General features: G+C 42.2%; 1 protein-coding gene across 1 annotated transcript; it reads right to left on the bottom strand.

The window, feature by feature from the left end:
• Nucleotides 1-6358: 6358 nt before the first annotated feature.
• Nucleotides 6359-16703, bottom strand: LOC110492004 (coatomer subunit zeta-1). Its single transcript, XM_036946916.1, has 9 exons — nucleotides 16562-16703; nucleotides 14138-14206; nucleotides 12461-12542; nucleotides 11572-11663; nucleotides 11399-11454; nucleotides 11224-11301; nucleotides 9920-9971; nucleotides 9131-9169; nucleotides 6359-6959 (listed from the first exon to the last, which is right to left on the bottom strand). The coding sequence occupies exons 1-9, from the start codon at nucleotides 16577-16579 to the stop codon at nucleotides 6912-6914; spliced, it is 534 nt and encodes a 177-aa protein (XP_036802811.1). The 5' UTR covers nucleotides 16580-16703; the 3' UTR covers nucleotides 6359-6911.
• Nucleotides 16704-17330: the final 627 nt, after the last annotated feature.

Raw genomic sequence — 17330 nt, 5'->3', positions numbered from 1 at the left:
GTCGGATATTTTGTATTTGTAATAAGATACTTAGACGTATCATTTGCCCATCTGTGGTCAAAATGTCAGTCATGAGTACACAGAAGCGATGAGCTATGCTGTTTAGGTGCAGAACCGGTTCTCTCTTTTAACACAGCACAGCAACAGTGAGTCTGCGTCTGCCATGTACTAACCTCGAGCTAAGCAAGTTCATATCCCGGTCTCTCTCTCAAGGAATTATGCAATTACATTGCAGTTGTCCAGGTCTTCTTTCTCTCTCACGCTCTCTCTCTCTTTCTATTTTCCAGCAATTTTCCACTTGAGCAGACCAACCTAACCTGTAAGTGTCAGGTGAAGGAGTGAGGAGGGATCTGATATCAGGTGAATGATGCATGAATCCCTGGGGTTTGATAGACAGGGGCGGCCTTACCATTTACCCTTAGAGATATTCACGGGTCACTGCCGGTACAAAAGTGCACTCTGGGCTCATATTCATAAATTAGAATAACTTTATTTATTATTAATATTATAAAGTGTCTCAGAGTAGTGAGTGCTGATCCAGGATCAGTTTTGTCTTTTGGATCATAATGAATTAGATGAAGCCACTGGTTCTGGACCCCGTTTTGGCTTGGTGGGAGATCTGGCGACGTGCCCTTGGGCGGGGCACTTGACCCTGGTTGCTCCTGTGGGTCGCTCTGGACGGGAGACGATTAGAGAACTGAATGTAATGTAAATGTTGAGTGGTTTCACTGCAGGTAGATTGTATGTTTTAACATTTTTTTTAAAGATACAAAAAAAAAACATTATTTAGAGTCGGAGAGATGGCTGGGACCTGATCCTAGATCAGCACTCCTACTGTGAGGCGCTTTATGAATACAGGCCATGGGTTCCTTTGGACCTCCACGGGATAGAATGAAGGCATAGGAACTGCAAAAGGCATAGAGGAATGGTAGGACAAAGGCGAAGAGAAGACAAGCCAAGTTGGAGTCTTTTTTCCATTTACTACACCCTGGATAATGCATGTCATTAACCTATCAAGGTGCTGGAATATTTATATGACCAAGTTAGAGAAGCAAATGAAACATGATGAAGGATGGATGAATAGCTTAGTGTAAAAGCAAAGTTATTCAATGATGGAATAAAAAGCGTTATCCTAACAAACCTCTAACTTTCCCACCGAAAGGATCAACAGCAGCTAATAAACCAGCTACGGTCCTTGTGACATAAAAAAAAAAAAAAAATCATTCATCAACACGGAATTAAACAGTTGCATTAGTGATTTATCGTCATCTTATGTCTGGCTGATGGAAACATAGCTAGGCAGTAGATAGATAATGTGTAGCGAGCAAACTGTATTTATCGCTGATTGGAGGAGATACGGTACCCGTGGGCAGATAGACAGGGATTCAAAATGACTGGCAGTTTGCGTCTGTTGATCAGTGGTGGTATAGTGATTTAGTTTGCCACTTTAAGTCTTATTATAGGTGTTGATATATAATAAAGTGATATAATTCTGCCTCGTTGATTACAGGATGTATGGGCCGGGGATAGACGGGGTAAGATGGTTGAGGAGGCAGTTACTGATCCTTATGATACCGGTCTACTGCTGGATAAATAAATATCTGATGAAGTCGCTACAGACAGACAGGACACACACACACACACACACAATTCAATGATGATGGTGGAGCAGTTGTGTGTGTGTGTGTGTGTGACTCGGGCTGCCTCTCATATTGACCTCTTTCTCCGTGTGACTCTTTCTAGTAGGAGTGGGTCTCTCCTATTATCCGTCTTTCTCTCTGCGACTCTCTACTAGTAGGCTTGTGCTTGGGTCTCTCCTCCCCTATGGTGACGTCAGTCCAGCAGCGTTAACCAGCAGGCAGCACCACCTCCCTTCAGGGATAAGATTTTATGACTGAAACCTGACACCGTTTCTGTGTCCTATAAGCGACAGAGCTGTAACTCACTTCAAAGGCAGCTGGCATCGAATCACAGCACGGCCATAAATTGCCCTGTCACGCCTGGGCCAATCAGGACAAGGCACTAAATCACACGTCGCGCTGGCGGCCAATGGAAAGACGGTGGCGGTAAATCTGTCAAGCGTATGTCTGTTAACGGTGTTGTGGTGTGGTTGGGGAATCCGTGGGGAGGGAGGAAGCGAGGGGAGAAAGTGAGAGAGAGAAAGAATAGATGACAGAGGGCGGAGGGGAGGGAGAAGGGGTGGGTGAACTGAAGGCTACAGCAGTATGCCACAGAATAAAACGCTTGTTTTCTCCCTCCCATTCTTTAGCCACGCCATGTTCAAAGTCACATCCAAAACATACTGTTTAAAAAACTTAAAAAGAGCATAGAGAGGGCAGACAGAGGAATGTGACAAAAACAAGACTAAACACGGCCACAAAGGAGGAGAAACATATGTCGTCCCCCCACCCCCGAGGGATGGTACTGGAGTTGGATAACACCAGGAAAAACACCCATAAACCTTTACTGCCACCACAGACGGCTGTATGTCTGATGTCTGCAGTGAAAATGAGTTATGGGAATTATTTTTTCACCCTCTCTTTGCATCACTAGCCAACTCCTCCAGTCCAAACTGTAGGTTGACTGTGTCATAATAACACTCACCTCTGGCTCTGATAGCCATGAAACAGCAATATCAGTGGGCAGACAAGCTGGGACAAGCTGGAGGCATGAGGGCAGACAGTGGGACTGAATGGCTGGAGGCAGACTGCCCCGGGTCTAGGGGTCAGGGGCTGTGAGCTGCACGCTCTGCTCAGAGTGGCCTCTGGCTGACCAGATGTGGCCCCCCCTCCAGCTCTCTGCAGCAGGCTACAGTCAGCGGGTCCAAAGCAAGAGTGGTTGTCGTCTGGGTACTACAACACAGCAAGACAGAGGCCTGGATCTGAAGGGATTTCATTATGCTTATAAATCACAAAGAGAGAGAGCGACAGACAGACAGAGAAACTAGCAGGTCCTCTTCCCACATCAACAGCCTTGTGCGGAATGACATCTGAGGGTTCACGTTTCACGTATGACACGTTTCACATGTGTTCGGACATAACATACTATTAAAAAAAATTGAGAACAGACTTTCAGTGAGGAACAAGGAAAAACATTTTACCAAAAGTAAAACTGCAAAAGGCATAGAGGAATGGTAGGACAAAGGCAGAGAGAAGACAAGCCAAGTTTAAGTATTTTTTCCCCCCCCATTTACTACACCCTGGATAATGCATGTCATTAACCTATCAAGGTTCTGGAATATTTATATGACCAAGTTAGAGAAGCAAATGAAACATGATGAAGGATAGATAAATAGCTTAGTGTAAAAGCAAAAGTTAGTCAATGATGGGGGGAGAAATAAAAAGCGTTATCCTAACAAACCTCTAACTTTCCCACCGAAAGGATCAACAGCAGCTAACAAACCAGCTACGGTCCTTGTGACATTTAAAAAAAAAAAAAAGTCATACATCAACACGGAATTAAACAGTTGCACCAGTGATTTATCGTCATCTTATGGCATTGATTTGAATACAATAATTGTTTTCTCTCGCAAAAACAGACCGTGTGCTGAGTTATGGCTGAGGGGGCCGGGGCAGAGAGAAAGTGCTGTGGTCTGTGCTCTGATGGTGGTGTTGTTGTTTTTGGCTGGCTACTCCACAGAGCAAAGCAGCAATGATTTTCTATTCTATGGGAATCCATAAACAGCCCCTGTGAGGGCCACCATGGCGACCAGAGCCATAAAGCATGTCATACTGTAGTGATGCTGTTGAGAAGAGACCAGCCCAAGACCCCTTTACTACCCCTCCTCCATCCATGCTTTCAGTCCCAGCTCCCCTCCATACACACACACACACACACACACCTTTATAGCTCTCGTTCACACAGTCTCTGTGCCTATAAATTATTTTCTGATTGGTTTAAATTGAGGAAATGTTGCTCATGACTCTATTTTCTACATTATTCTGTTGAAGGCAGACAAATAGGGGTGCAAATGTTTGGTTTGTGTGACGCGTCAGTCTATCCTATGATAAAAAAAACAACAACGTCTTCTGAATGATCACATTGTGGACGCTGCAGTAGCAGCGGAGTGGATGTTTGAGCGTTGGTGTATACCAGTGATTGAGGAAGTGTGGGTAATGAAAGAATTATGGGCTTTGACCTACGGACCCACTGCCGGGCCTCTAGTCAGATCCTCTATTGTCTTGCTAGCAAGTCCACCACTCTTTACTGTGTTGAAGTGGATACAGAGATGCCATGACTGACAGGTGTGTCCCCATCACCGGTACCATGCCATTTCGCCACTCCCAATATCAAAACAGTTTGCTGATACTGAAGCTCAACCTATAGCACATGTCCCAGTCAGTGTGTGGTTTCACAGGAGGGAAATCAGGAGGTGTGAAGGTTAAAAGAGGACAAGGTTATAGACAGCAGCAGATCTAGACAGCAGCACTGCCGTAGGTGCGTCGATTCATCTCGCCGTGTCCTCACCCAGCAGACGAGGGAGGGAAACAGCTCAAATGGATCTCGCACGCACAAAAACACACATTGGTACTTCCTGCATTGCCATTCACGCACGTAGTCGTCATCTAGATGTTCTATATGTCCCAGTCACTGTGTGTGTGTGTCCTGCCGTCCCTTCAAATCCAAGCAGATATTCCACCGGCGGGAGGGCTGGCAGAACCTTGGGGCAGTCAACGGCTATCTTTCATCAGATAATTATCTTTCATCGTAAAACGCCGTAGAGGTAATTTATATTAATTATACAGGAATGAGTATAATAGTCTGAAACGCCACGGTTGACACGCTGTACATAACACGCTGTAAAACAGCCAGGAGTGTGTGGTGGGCTCGAGCCTTGTAATTGATGGGACAAAAACAGCGGCATTGTGTCTGAGCAGGTCGAATAAGCAAACATCTTAAGAAAAAGGACAATCATGTCTGGGTCAAGGCTTATAAGGCCTCACTAGCAGGTTTCAGGCCTGTTGTTCTATGAAACACAAACTTGCTAAGAAAGGGTGCTTCGGTTTGGATTTTCATGCCCATTCCCCATTTTTACTTCTACTTTAATAAGACCGAGGGTCAGTGTTATCAAACTCCTCTGATCTGACTGGACATTAATTGAACACTCCCTTCATCTCTTTCCGCCTTCGATATCCGAGCCAAATTCTCATTAAGGAGAGAGAGAATAGAAAAGAGAAGGGAGCCCGAGGTGAACAGCAACCTCATCCATCCATTGTCCATGAGCAGTACATGCTCTCTGTCCTAGAGATGGGTCTGTACACGCTGGGGTTGTAAACTTACAACAGGCAGTGTGAGTGAGTACATTAAAGACACCTAGGGAAAATCTATAACGTTAAAAAAAATAGATATAAAATACTAAAGTCATACTGATGCTATACTGATCCAATACGGTTCACATTAATAAATGGTAGACCAGTTATGAAACATGGTACACATCTCAGTTTGCATCAAACACCTTATAGAAGTCAGATTGAGAATGTGTGTAACTACACTAGGGGCAATAGGCACCAAACAGACAAACAGGGAGGGACCATCTGAACTTCTTAATATCGATTTCCATTCCGAAAAGTTAAACATTTTCATTTGCGTGCCCTTATAAATACAACCCAGCAGTGCTGGAGGAATGCAGACACTAAAAGAACGTGATATAGTGCCTGATTCCGCACCCATTTCTCTGGAGGGCATCTTTCAATTGATTTAAAATTAATGTGGTGGTGGTGAGAGCTCTAAAAAAAAAAAAAAAAAAAAAAAAAGATGAATTGCATGCTTCAATTCATCTCTGTACTGCTCAATTTGGATTGAATGTGTAGTGAGATTACCGAGGGAAATCAAGGTAACTCAAGGTAAAAACATGTAAGACATGATTCATCAGCATCTAAACACATAACGTTAACTGAAAGTGTCTCAATAAAGACGCACTTAGTTACATCAAAATAATTTACCTCAGGAATGGGTTTTGATGCGTCAACCAGGAGATGGAGCCCTTGCTTTAGCTGGGAGTCTCTCCCTGTTTGGCCAGCCAAGTTCTCTGGAAATACATTGTCTGACATGGGAATGTTGCCACTGAGGAGACAGTACATGATTCAAGTGGACTGAAATTCCACGTAATCTACAGGGCATTAACTGGGGGGTTCGAGCCCTGAATGCTGATTGGCTGACAGCCATGGTGTGTGTGATATATATATATATATCATATATATATATATATATATATATATATATGAGAGAGAGTAATGGAGCATAGTCTACCAGAGTTTTCATTTATAAAAACCTTACATTAACATATTTCAATGTGTGACAAGATCAATAGGGCGACCAAGAACATAACCAACCACAAAATATCATAATAGTCGAAGCGTCAGTGTTTAGAAATGTTTTTTTTATTCAAAAGATTTAAATGACCGAGTTCATAAAGTATTTCCGAAGAGCACATAGTGACTAACAACGATGTTGCCTGATCGGACCATATGTCTGGACCATAGAATTTGAAAGGAGTCATTTCTATGTAATGTAATGTTATCAGAGATGAGGGGCATGAAGCGGTCAACGGAAGTGGTAAGGGACTGTGGAAGAAAAGGCGAATCAAACCACTGGAATGTATGGACACGCTAGCATCCAATCTCTCTCATAGCTAGCGTTAGAACTAGATAACAGAAGAATACACCTTTACAGTAAAGACACACACATGATAGAAATGATTGATTCAGACAGACAAAAACTCAGATATCCCTTGCCCTGGCAGGGTCTGATTGGCTGAGCGATCATCCGCTCATCAATCCTGATTGGAGGAATGGTGAGTAACGAGCACAGGGGAAGAGATGGCATCACAGAGAGAGGGAGCCATGGGTAATGGCGATACAGTGTTAGATGGGGGGGGGGGGGGGGGGGGGGGGGGGGGGGGTCGACAGGTTCTATCGTAGCAGAGACCATTTGATCTGTTCCTTGGCAGACTGCAGCACCTGTGGATGGAAAAACTGGCCTTATAAAACAGATCATACCAACACAAGTAAACAAACCTGTCTGTGTAATCAGCCATCCAGCTTTCGTTAACGACATCCATTTTATGAGGGCATGCATCTCTCCTTACAAGCACGATATGCATCTAGATACATGGGCTCCGATACAGGAACAATATGTTTACTCAAAACGATTCAGTGCGATTTGATTGTGTGTGTGTGTGTGTGTGTGTGTGTGTGTGAGAGAGATGTAGTGTTTGAGCTGAGCCATACCGTAGGGGGGTTGTCCCCCCACTTTTAATCTGAAATCCTTATCACCCACTTATTAAGTTGTCATATAGCAGATTCAAATGTTGAGATATAAATAGACATGTTACTCTGTAGAAATGAATAGAGCACAGCTTTGGAATTCACCCTCATCTCAAAAGTAAAATGGTTTTGACAGTTGGAACCTTACGGAGGAAAGCTGCTCTCGTCTCGAGTTCAGACCAGTGAGGGCCAACAAAACTGATCGCTGGTCTTGTTACGACATCACACCATTACCCTGTCCATGTAAATGCACTGACTGTTGAAAGCACAACTACCAAAATGATTTTGTACGGTGAACCTGGCAATCGAAAAGCCCCAATCAGCAGTTAGGATGTGCAATCAGCAAGATATGAGTGTTCAATCCGTAGCATACACAGCTCCACCAGTAAAACACCATTTTCTACAGCGCATTTGGTAACAATGACCCAGCAAATTACATTTTTTTGTCCCTCAATGAATAAAGCCTATGATTTAATATTGCGAAAGCCATTTTACAAACATCTGAATGCTTAAGGTATCACGCAGATGTAGCCAACGAATATTAGAACAGGGATAGGGTAGACCTACCCCTCGTTGGTGACTTGTTGATCAATTTCAATCGCAATTACATACAACAAAAAGTTTAAATAGGCTGAAGGAGAGGACGCAGCAATTCAGTCACAATAGATTAGATTATAGGTATTTTCCCAATAAGGCAGAAATAAATGAATATAGTGAACTGGCTATTCGTAATGTTTCATTCGGTTTTCTTAACCGATGCATGCTTCATTTGGATCAGTTTGGGCTCCTGCGGACCGATGCACTCGTATCTTAAACTTTTAAACTGGGGACCGACGCGTATCGGGAAATCATTACATCCCTACAATTTTGACTTCCATATTTTTTTAATATATTTTTTTTAAATTGCACTTCAAAACGAAATACTTTCCTTATCGAAACAAATGAATGTAATCCACCAAATGAATCTAATCCACCTTGGTTTAGAAGACCAATGGACCATTTTAAGGAAATGGAGGGAGACCATATGATTCACATAAAAATGCAATTATTAAATTGACCTCAACAAAAAGTTTAACAAAAAGGCTAGATGGAGGAAGATGAGTAATGCCAGTAAAGGAAAATATGCAGGAATTAATTAATCATCTTAATTCGTTGAAGGAAAGGAGAACAAGAACCATAAAGCATGAGGAAGACAGCCAGCCATTAATCAGTAGACAGAGAGAAAGAGAGAAGGGATGGAGAGAGAGGGAAGGGATGGCAGGATGGCAGCCTGTCACAGGCCTCTTAAATGAGGACATTAATCAGGAGAGGAGCTAAGCGCAGACGCACACAGGCGTGTGCACACACAATGGAAACCACCACTGGCTACCATACCATCAGCCAATCATTTCCAAGTGTGTGATTCACAGCCAAAAGGATTAAGGAAGTGTGAAAGCAACACGGTAGGATCGGAGATGGTGAAGTATGCGGATCACCACCATGTAGAGGAGAGAGGGACATTGGTAGCCTGGAAATCTAGACTCAATTCAGCTCCGTTTCAGTTCTTGTTTCACTCCACTGTCATTAAATTAGTGAAGCAAAACAAGAGAGGTGAAGTGTAGCGTGAATCAGTCTGGATTTCCAAGCTAGGACATGGCACAGCTCTAAGGTTTTGTCCAAAATGGCACTCTATTCCCTATATAGTGCACTAACTTCGACCAGAATCCTATGGGCCCTGGTCAAAAGTAGTGGACTACATAGGGAGCCATTTGGGACACACCCTAAGTCTCAGGAGAGTGGAAAGTCAATAATGCAATGGAGCATATTCCACACTGAGCAGTGTAGTATGTTGAGATGAACGAGGTAATTAGGGCTGTTTTTCTCACCTGGGTGACAGTCTGCTCTGAGTAAGGCACATCTTCCCCCTGTAGGAGAGAACACATAGTGGCCTTCAGGGCATAACAATAACATTTTGGTCCACCAGGCAAAACGTCAGTCTTTTACCCAAAATATCACAGATGAGACAAAAATGTCACCTGCCCCTTTAAGGGCGGGAGGTTGCCGTGGTTGCGCGACTGGAGTAATGTTTGTGCCTGTGAGATTTTATCTGACTAGTAGCCGTGTCATCTGCTCTTCAGTTGAACACTCAAAACAGTTGAAACTCAAAACAGAAAAACAACCTAGCTTGTGAACAAAACAATGTAAACAGCCAAGAAACACAAGCATAAAGTCTCACTTCAGTAAACTTTTGTTTCACCTGCGCACAACCCCCAGCCAGGCAGTGTTTCAGCGCAAGGTGTAATAGGCTATATAGGATTTGTAGTTCTTTGATATTGTACGATAAATTTACCAGCTATGATACAAAAATGGCAGAAATGCTTTGAAAACAGCTACTGCAGCATTTATTTGACTATAAATGTGATCATTCTTGACTTTTTATTCACTAATGCTAGTGAAATGTTCACACTGTAGAGCTGTGACCACCCACCAACAGTGGCTGGTGAAATAGACACATTTTCCACCAATGACAAAATCAACCTGTATTTGGCAGGTTTTAGCTCCTGGTCACACAACAGCACCAATACTCAGAACACTTTCCATTAAGGTCCACTAGGTTGAGTGAAGAGTACTTTCTGGGGAGAGGATGGGAGGGGAGGAGAGAGACCTTTACTTACCCTTAAAGCTACGCGGTGGACCACTTGCTGAGGATCACTCTCCAGAATCACTCTGTAGGAGACAGCAGGGAAAAGCTTGTTATCACTCACACACTGCAAGGACAGAGGGCCACACTCAGTAGCAGTGGGTGGGTAAAATGTATTATTATTAATTTTTTTTAAATCACTGGGGAAGCCAGAAATAAAAGGCACATTACAACCTGTGTTGTGATAATTGCGTAACCTGTTAGTTCATATGTCTTGCCACTGTGTTGTAAAGGCAGAGACAATAAGAAGACACAGCGGCAGAATAATTTCAACCACACCTTTGTTTCATCACAAAACCGGACAGCAACATCTGTCCGGTGGAGTCCACGAAGCATATTGCATGTAACAAACAGTTACATGACCTACAGCATGGTCAATCAAGTTAATGTTTCCGGCATACCTCGCACCACTAAACAACTACTCCACGGAGAGTTACCGCAAGTCGCAAAGAAAACAGGAGCTGCCTCCCACTATTCCAGCACCATTTCAACATCATCAAATCACCTATACTTAGTCTAATACAGTGACAGCTAAAAGGCTAGGGGTACAATGTATGAATGAATGGTTGGGTCAGAATCACCATTACAATCATTGGCCAGTACAGAGAATAAAGTAAAACCACAAGTCCAAATGTCTATCTCCATCTATGGCTAATTTAGGAAAGGGCCAATTTTACCTAGCTAGCTAGCTACTGGAGGACAACGCAACGAGATGCAACAATTCAGGTTTCTCTGTCAATGACGTTTTGCTCTCGACGCGATTTGATAGGAGTGACGCCAAATCCAAACTGGCTTCCATTGACGCTTTTTTTGGAGAGCCAGGACCATTCACAGTTGATCTCACTGATTGGCTATTATTTACAACTTTTTTTACATTTATTTTTTTAAATGAAGGGACGCCAAATGTTCGCTGGCATCCCTTGCATTCAATGCTATGGGCAGCAACAATGTCATACTCTTTTGGAACAGACAGCGTCAGATAGATGCCCCTAACAGAGACAGAAGGGCGCCGTTTCGTTTGCTCGGATGCTTTTTTTTTTTTCTCCTCTCAATTTTTGGGGGAAGCCTGGCTACCCTTGGCATCCATCAATACATAACACTGCCCACACTGGTCTTACTACCACTGATTTTACTGACAGCTGCTTTACTGAGGAAAAAGTTGTATTTACTATGACATGTTGTCATCTTACCTAGCTACCTTAAGATGAAAGCACTAACTGGAAGTCATTCTGGACAAGAGGATGGCTCAACTATCAATGTATAAGACATAGAACTCACCCTCCATCCACAATTTCATCCACAGCTAGAAAGAGACCTTCCATGTTCTCAAGTAGAGCTCTCCTCTCAACATTCTTCCTACAGAGACAGACAAAAGAGAAATCATTTTCCAAGGCTTGCCTTTTGATGATCGATGACTAAATATGTGCTGTAATTAATAAGCTTTAGATCTCACCTCAACATTTGGCTAAGTGAGTCAAACAGACAGTTCAGAACAGCCATTAGCATCAACTGTTGGAGGGAAACAAAAACACACACGCACCAAAAAGGTTATTTAGAGAATGGCTGAAATGAAACATACAATTAATGCATTAATTGTTTCCAATCACATCCTTCCAATATGATGACCTCATTTTCATGTGAGCTTCCAATGACATAGAAGAAGAGATCAATGTTGCTCTTGTAGACGACTGTGAGGCCCTCTAGCAGAGCGATCTCACCTGAGTAGGCACAGAAACATGACAATGAGACAAAGAGGTAAAACACGATTCAATGACCTGTGCATGTGTTAGTGAAGTGCGAGTTGACTCATAACCCACAGTTATATCCGTGGGGCTGGTGTGTTTAGGGTCATGAAATATTGTGTGGATGAAGGGCATGTGGGTGGAGTGTGGGTTGAAAAAAAAAGAGAAACTTTGCATTAAAAATCCATAAATGTATAATTATTGTGCAATTCATATCTAAAGGCTACATTGAGGTTTTTCTGTAATATTTTTTTGATCTGGTGTTAGGCCGTAAAGCCTAGGCTTACGCACTAACTGTTCACGCGCCAAATGATTTGGGGAATTTGGGCAGAAAAAGTTAACGGCGATCAACTGAGGCAAAAAGGACAATGTCCGAGTTTAATTCAATAAGAGAGTTATTGCACTTTCTCCCTGGTCCCTAAACTTCTTAAAACGTTCCCGGTCCCTAAAAATGTACCGAATCGTAGTCAACTAGATAGAATGAATGCTTCAATCGTTGTATGACATTTTCTGGTGACCAAGGAGTCATTTAGTCTTCTAGGGAAACAAGTAATGACGGAAGAGATGCATTTTTATGCTTATAATTTACTACATTTTGGTAGGCAAACATTAAAAAAAAAAAAAAAAATTATCCTACACCCACTGTCAATTGTCTATATTTTTGTGGTTTAGGGGTTGCAGATGGGTTATTAGCAATTGCATGGGCAGGTGAACAAAGCTGACCTGCACATAACTAGTCTGTGCGCGTGTGTGTATTCAAATGCATTTCTTACTGTCAGTCCTGTGTGTCTTGCTGAAGATGTTCTTCTCGAAAGCTTTCTGTTCCTTCACTGAAGGGTAGGTGCCATCATAATACTGTCAATAAAGCATTAAAATGCATTAAGAGAATGAGGGGATCGATACCACAAATATTGTTGGTTGTTGGGTAAATCCACTTGAATTCAATCACTGTTTGACAGCACCTCTTTTGGTTTGAATGAAACCTTCCATACATTATTTGCCCATTGTAGAAAATGCAGAGAACGTGACTTTTTGGACCCGAATACCAAAACAGTCAAGAGATAAAAGGTGCATACCCTACCATACCATGAGACATCCATGTCTTGAAAAGATAGACGGTTGAGATTGATATTATTTAAAAGCTTACAGAACAGGGTTGTCAAACTGTTTTAGAATTTTGTTATCTTTTTTCTTTGTAAATGATCTAAAAACGTGTAACCTCATTATTTTTTTTTTTATAAATCACATTCACAAATGTTGTAGCTTAGACCCTACTTTACGTCATCGGAGGTTTTTGTGCCCGCCATCGGTTGAGGCACAACATGCTTGAATACAGGGTGGGTGTCCTAAAATAATAAAAATAGAAATTTAGACTTTCAAAATGGTACCAGAGGTACATCAGAGAATGTTGACTTGAATGGGAATACCTGTTTTAAATTATACTGGAAGCTATAAAAAAAATGTTTTTTAAAGTCCCATACATATATAAAAAATCTCCCAGTAATTTATTGGGCATCACTGTGCCACACTGAAGAAGGCACAGTGATGCCAAAATGTTTTTTTTTTTACCCAATGAATTACTGGGAGGTTATATATGGAGTGTGAGATTCTTCTGTTTTTTATAGCTTACAGTTTATTCACCATTAGTCAGCACCTCTACACTAAATACTTTTCGCTGGGTGTGTGCCATCTCATGCTTTTTATTAGTTTAAAATTATTCTGTCAATCCTCCATAGGAAACCTACTGAAGTCAAAAATATAAATAATAGACATGACCATTTAAGTTGACATTGATCTGAAAAGATAGAAATAGAATTCATAGAATGGACCTATGATTGAAATGACACCCACCTTGTACCCAAGAGCATGTTGTGTCTCAACCGATGGCTGGCACATCACAAAAACCTCTGATGCGAATAAGATTATTATTATTAAATAACATTTTACACATTATTAGATCATTTACATTAAAAAAGGTTAAAAATGTTTGATTTTTATTCAACAACAAAAAATATATTACATTTAAAAAAATGTAAGACCCTGTTTTGTAAGGTTATAAATTATATCAGACTTAAATATTTATATTCTCCAGTGATGGACATGGATGTCTCATGGTAGGGTGGGGTATGCAAAATGGGTCAACTTTGAACACCTCTATCTCCTGAATGTTTTGGCATTCATGTCCAACAAGTCATTTTCTGACCACTACATCCATGGGCAAAGATGTATGGAAAGTTTTGTTGAAATCAAAAGGGATGCTGTCAAAAAGTGATTGAACTCATATGGATCGACCATGTTCGTACATTTCCAATGGTAGGCTAATGCAGCTGGGTATTGCATAACGACAAAATTAGTTACATAGCAGAGCTTGCCAACTTAAGTCCTGAATTACTGAGTGTGCAGGCTTTTGTTCAAGCCCAGTATAACACACCTGATCATCAAAGTCTTACTTTTGCATAGAGCCTCTCTCCATCATTATCCAGAATGAGGACTGCTTTCACAGTGTACAAAGATGGTTCCTGTTAAACAGATGTACACAGACATGAGTAGTAGTGAGGGGGAATATGGGCGTACACTTCCTCTGTGGCGAAATAAGTTACACACAGCGATAGATATAAAGAGGAGTCCTCCATCTGTGCCATTATAACATCTGTGACAGCATGGGCAGTGCCAATGAGGCTACAACCCATAGGAATTAGTGATGTCTAGTTTGAAAACTATGATTTATTTTTGAACTTTTTTTTTTTTTTTACCCCTTTTTCTCGGTATCCAATTGTTGTAGTAGCTACTATCTTGTCTCATTGCTACAACTCCCGTACGGGCTCGGGAGAGACGAAGGTTGAATGTCATGAGTCCTCCGATACACAACCCAACCAGCCGTACTGCTTCTTAACACAGCGCGCATCCAACCCGGAAGCCAGCCGCACCAATGTGTCGGAGGCTACACCGTGCACCTGGCAACCTTGGCTAGCGCGCACTGCGCCCGACCCGCCACAGGAGTCGCTGGTGCGCGATGAGACAAGGAGATCCCTACCGACCAAATCCCTCCCTAACCCGGACGACGCTAGGCCAATTGTGCGGTGCCCCACGGACCTCCCGGTCGCGGCCGGTTACGACAGAGCCTGGGCGCGAACCCAGGGACTCTGATGGCACAGCTGGCGCTGCAGCCACTGAGCAACTATTTTTACTGACTCGAGTCATATTTCGTTTTTCTGAGTGACGTGTTCATTTTAGTCGTTTGTTTGACCTGCTAGTGCTGGCTGCAATGAGTACTACAGCAGGATTAATACACGCTCCTCCGGCTCAGCGGTTTCAGAGACGTGCTCAATTCACCAACAGTCTGTCATATGCGCGCAGGAAAATAGACATGTTTAGAACTGATATTTCATGCATGGTGCAAGAATGACTGCAATTAATTGATTATTGAATGTTAGGATGGAAACAGCTTTGTAGGACCAAAACATACACAGCCTCTACTCAACAAATTCAAACACGTATCGTTGGGGGGGGGGGTATTTCACAATTTAGTTTGATTGCGGCCACAACTAGACCTTGCTTCAACTGTATCAAGAAATACTCTTATTTGTACGCCAAGCAATCAACAAATGTACATTGTTTAAAGCACACTTTTACAAGTCTCCGTCACAAATGACAGCTTCAATAAGCCCACTATGGTGAACGAGAGGCTTGTATGATCATGACTTTTTCAAGTTTTCAAATTAATGTTCGCTGGTAGAGGGTCCTGCATGCTCTGGGCATTACAGACTCAAATGAACAAAAATTTGTCTTCAAAAATGGTGGAAGCACTCAATGGCGCTGCCCATGCTAAAACATCCTTTTGGCCACTAGAGGCCTCTATCATTCTCTATGGGGTCCTATGGGCCTGATTTGTGTCAGTCACACTTTCGCTAACACACGTCACTCCAATTATCATGAGCGCCAGTTTAGAATGCAATTAGTTTAAATCAGCTGTGTTTGCTGGGAAGGGGAGTGCGCACCACGCCGGCATCTGAGGACTGGAGTTTCCCATCCCTGCTTTAAGGCAAAGAGTATGGATATACTGACAATATCGTTGTCTCTCCTTCCAAACAATGGAGTAGTTGTCCACAAAACAGCACAGCGGGCTGTCAAACTCCCGTTTATGCCTCTTAGGATTGGTGGAAACATCTAATTGTTTTAATATAGGGTTGTTGACGTCAATGGATAGAGATGCTATGCTAACAGCCTCATGTCAGAATAGCCACCTCCGATGTTTTTCACAAAGTTGTGGGATGTCACGTCCTACAGTACACTCGTAACAACCTAACCATTACAAAACGTATGTTCGAACAAATAAACCATTACATTTTTTGTTGACCAAAGTGGACACTGACCTCCAGACAAAAACTCATCGCTTTGAATGTAAGCGGAAAAAACGAACCATGTCCCCCTGCTGGGGAAGACACATTTTTGGCCGAGTTGGGCTCTCGCTTCGCCTCTTTCGCTCCGTCTGTTACACATCATCAATCGTTAGCTAGCTAAATTAGCTAACATTAGCAACTAGTTAGCTAACTAGCTATGATAGCAGGTAAGGACGCAAGAAATAAGGACATTCACTAACGGAAACATTTTACATTACTAAGCATTGTGACCAGATAGAGGATTTAGCCACAGTTTATAAACTCACATATTGTACCGTCTATGATTTAGCTAGCTAGCTACACACGTTACACTGTTGTAAATGCTACATCAGCTAGTTTGCTAAAACATCAAGCGAGTTAGCTAGCTAATATCTTCCAATTTATCGACAGGCAGCAAACACATTATCTCTCGTGACGTCGGCAAAGTTACTAGACTTTAATTAGTCACATCAGGAATTAAAGAAAAAACATCACCAGCGTTACAGTATCCATCTTCTTCCAATAGGTCCTAGCTAGCAACCTTCTTAGCTTGTTAGCAACCTAGCTAAATATTTATGCGATCTCCCATTGGATGATTACCCGCGTCAGTCATAACACTCCGATATGACACCGCCCAGTCTGTACTGAGTACCGAGTACAAAGGTATAAGGCATTTGCCAACCAGTCCAGACCATTAAGGTGCAAATACTTGAGTGAATAAACTTTGAATATCACCTTTCTGTTACTATAAATTATATAATTGGGTTAGGTGCTCATATCATTAATTATGCAGGATTTAATTGTGAGGGCCAGGGGCCAACATTTGTGGTTGGAGGAGCTGACAGTACTAATTAAGACAAAGATAGGGAGGGACTGTGCAGTTGGGCAGTAACATTTCCAGCAAGCAGTGGTGGTGGTATACCACTAGCTTGCTCTGTGGGTATTATAAAAGTTTAAAGTCAGTTAGATTTCTTTGACCAAAGGACATGAGCTTCAACTCCACCACTGCAAACCTTAGGTATTTACATTACAGCATAATACAGTATAACCTACATGGTAGGCCTACAGTAATGAAGGTAGGCCAACTGTATTCCTCCCTGACTTCAGCACATCTGTTCCCCCCTTTGATTCCTATTGTGTGTCTGAGTATAGTCAGTCATGTTATAATGGAAAAGTTTTTTTTAAAGAATCATCCCACATTAAACCATCCTAATTACCCTGGTTGTTTCTTCTGGGAAGTATCAATCTGGAAACCCATACTAGT

This window comes from Oncorhynchus mykiss, chromosome 16, assembly GCF_013265735.2.
Source record: "Oncorhynchus mykiss isolate Arlee chromosome 16, USDA_OmykA_1.1, whole genome shotgun sequence".
Taxonomy (NCBI): Eukaryota; Metazoa; Chordata; class Actinopteri; order Salmoniformes; family Salmonidae; genus Oncorhynchus; species Oncorhynchus mykiss.
The sequence above is the reverse complement of the archived record's forward strand: the minus strand, read 5'-3'. Positions and strand labels throughout refer to the sequence as shown.

Bases quoted from the DNA above. Each gene is read 5' to 3' on its own strand.
- LOC110492004 (XM_036946916.1), bottom strand. The intron at 12,543-14,137 runs GTAAGACTTTGA...CTTTATTGACAG, and splicing joins GAGAGAGGCTCTATGCAAAA to TATTATGATGGCACCTACCC. The intron at 11,664-12,460 runs GTAAGAAATGCA...GTGCCTACTCAG, and splicing joins CAAGACACACAGGACTGACA to GTGAGATCGCTCTGCTAGAG.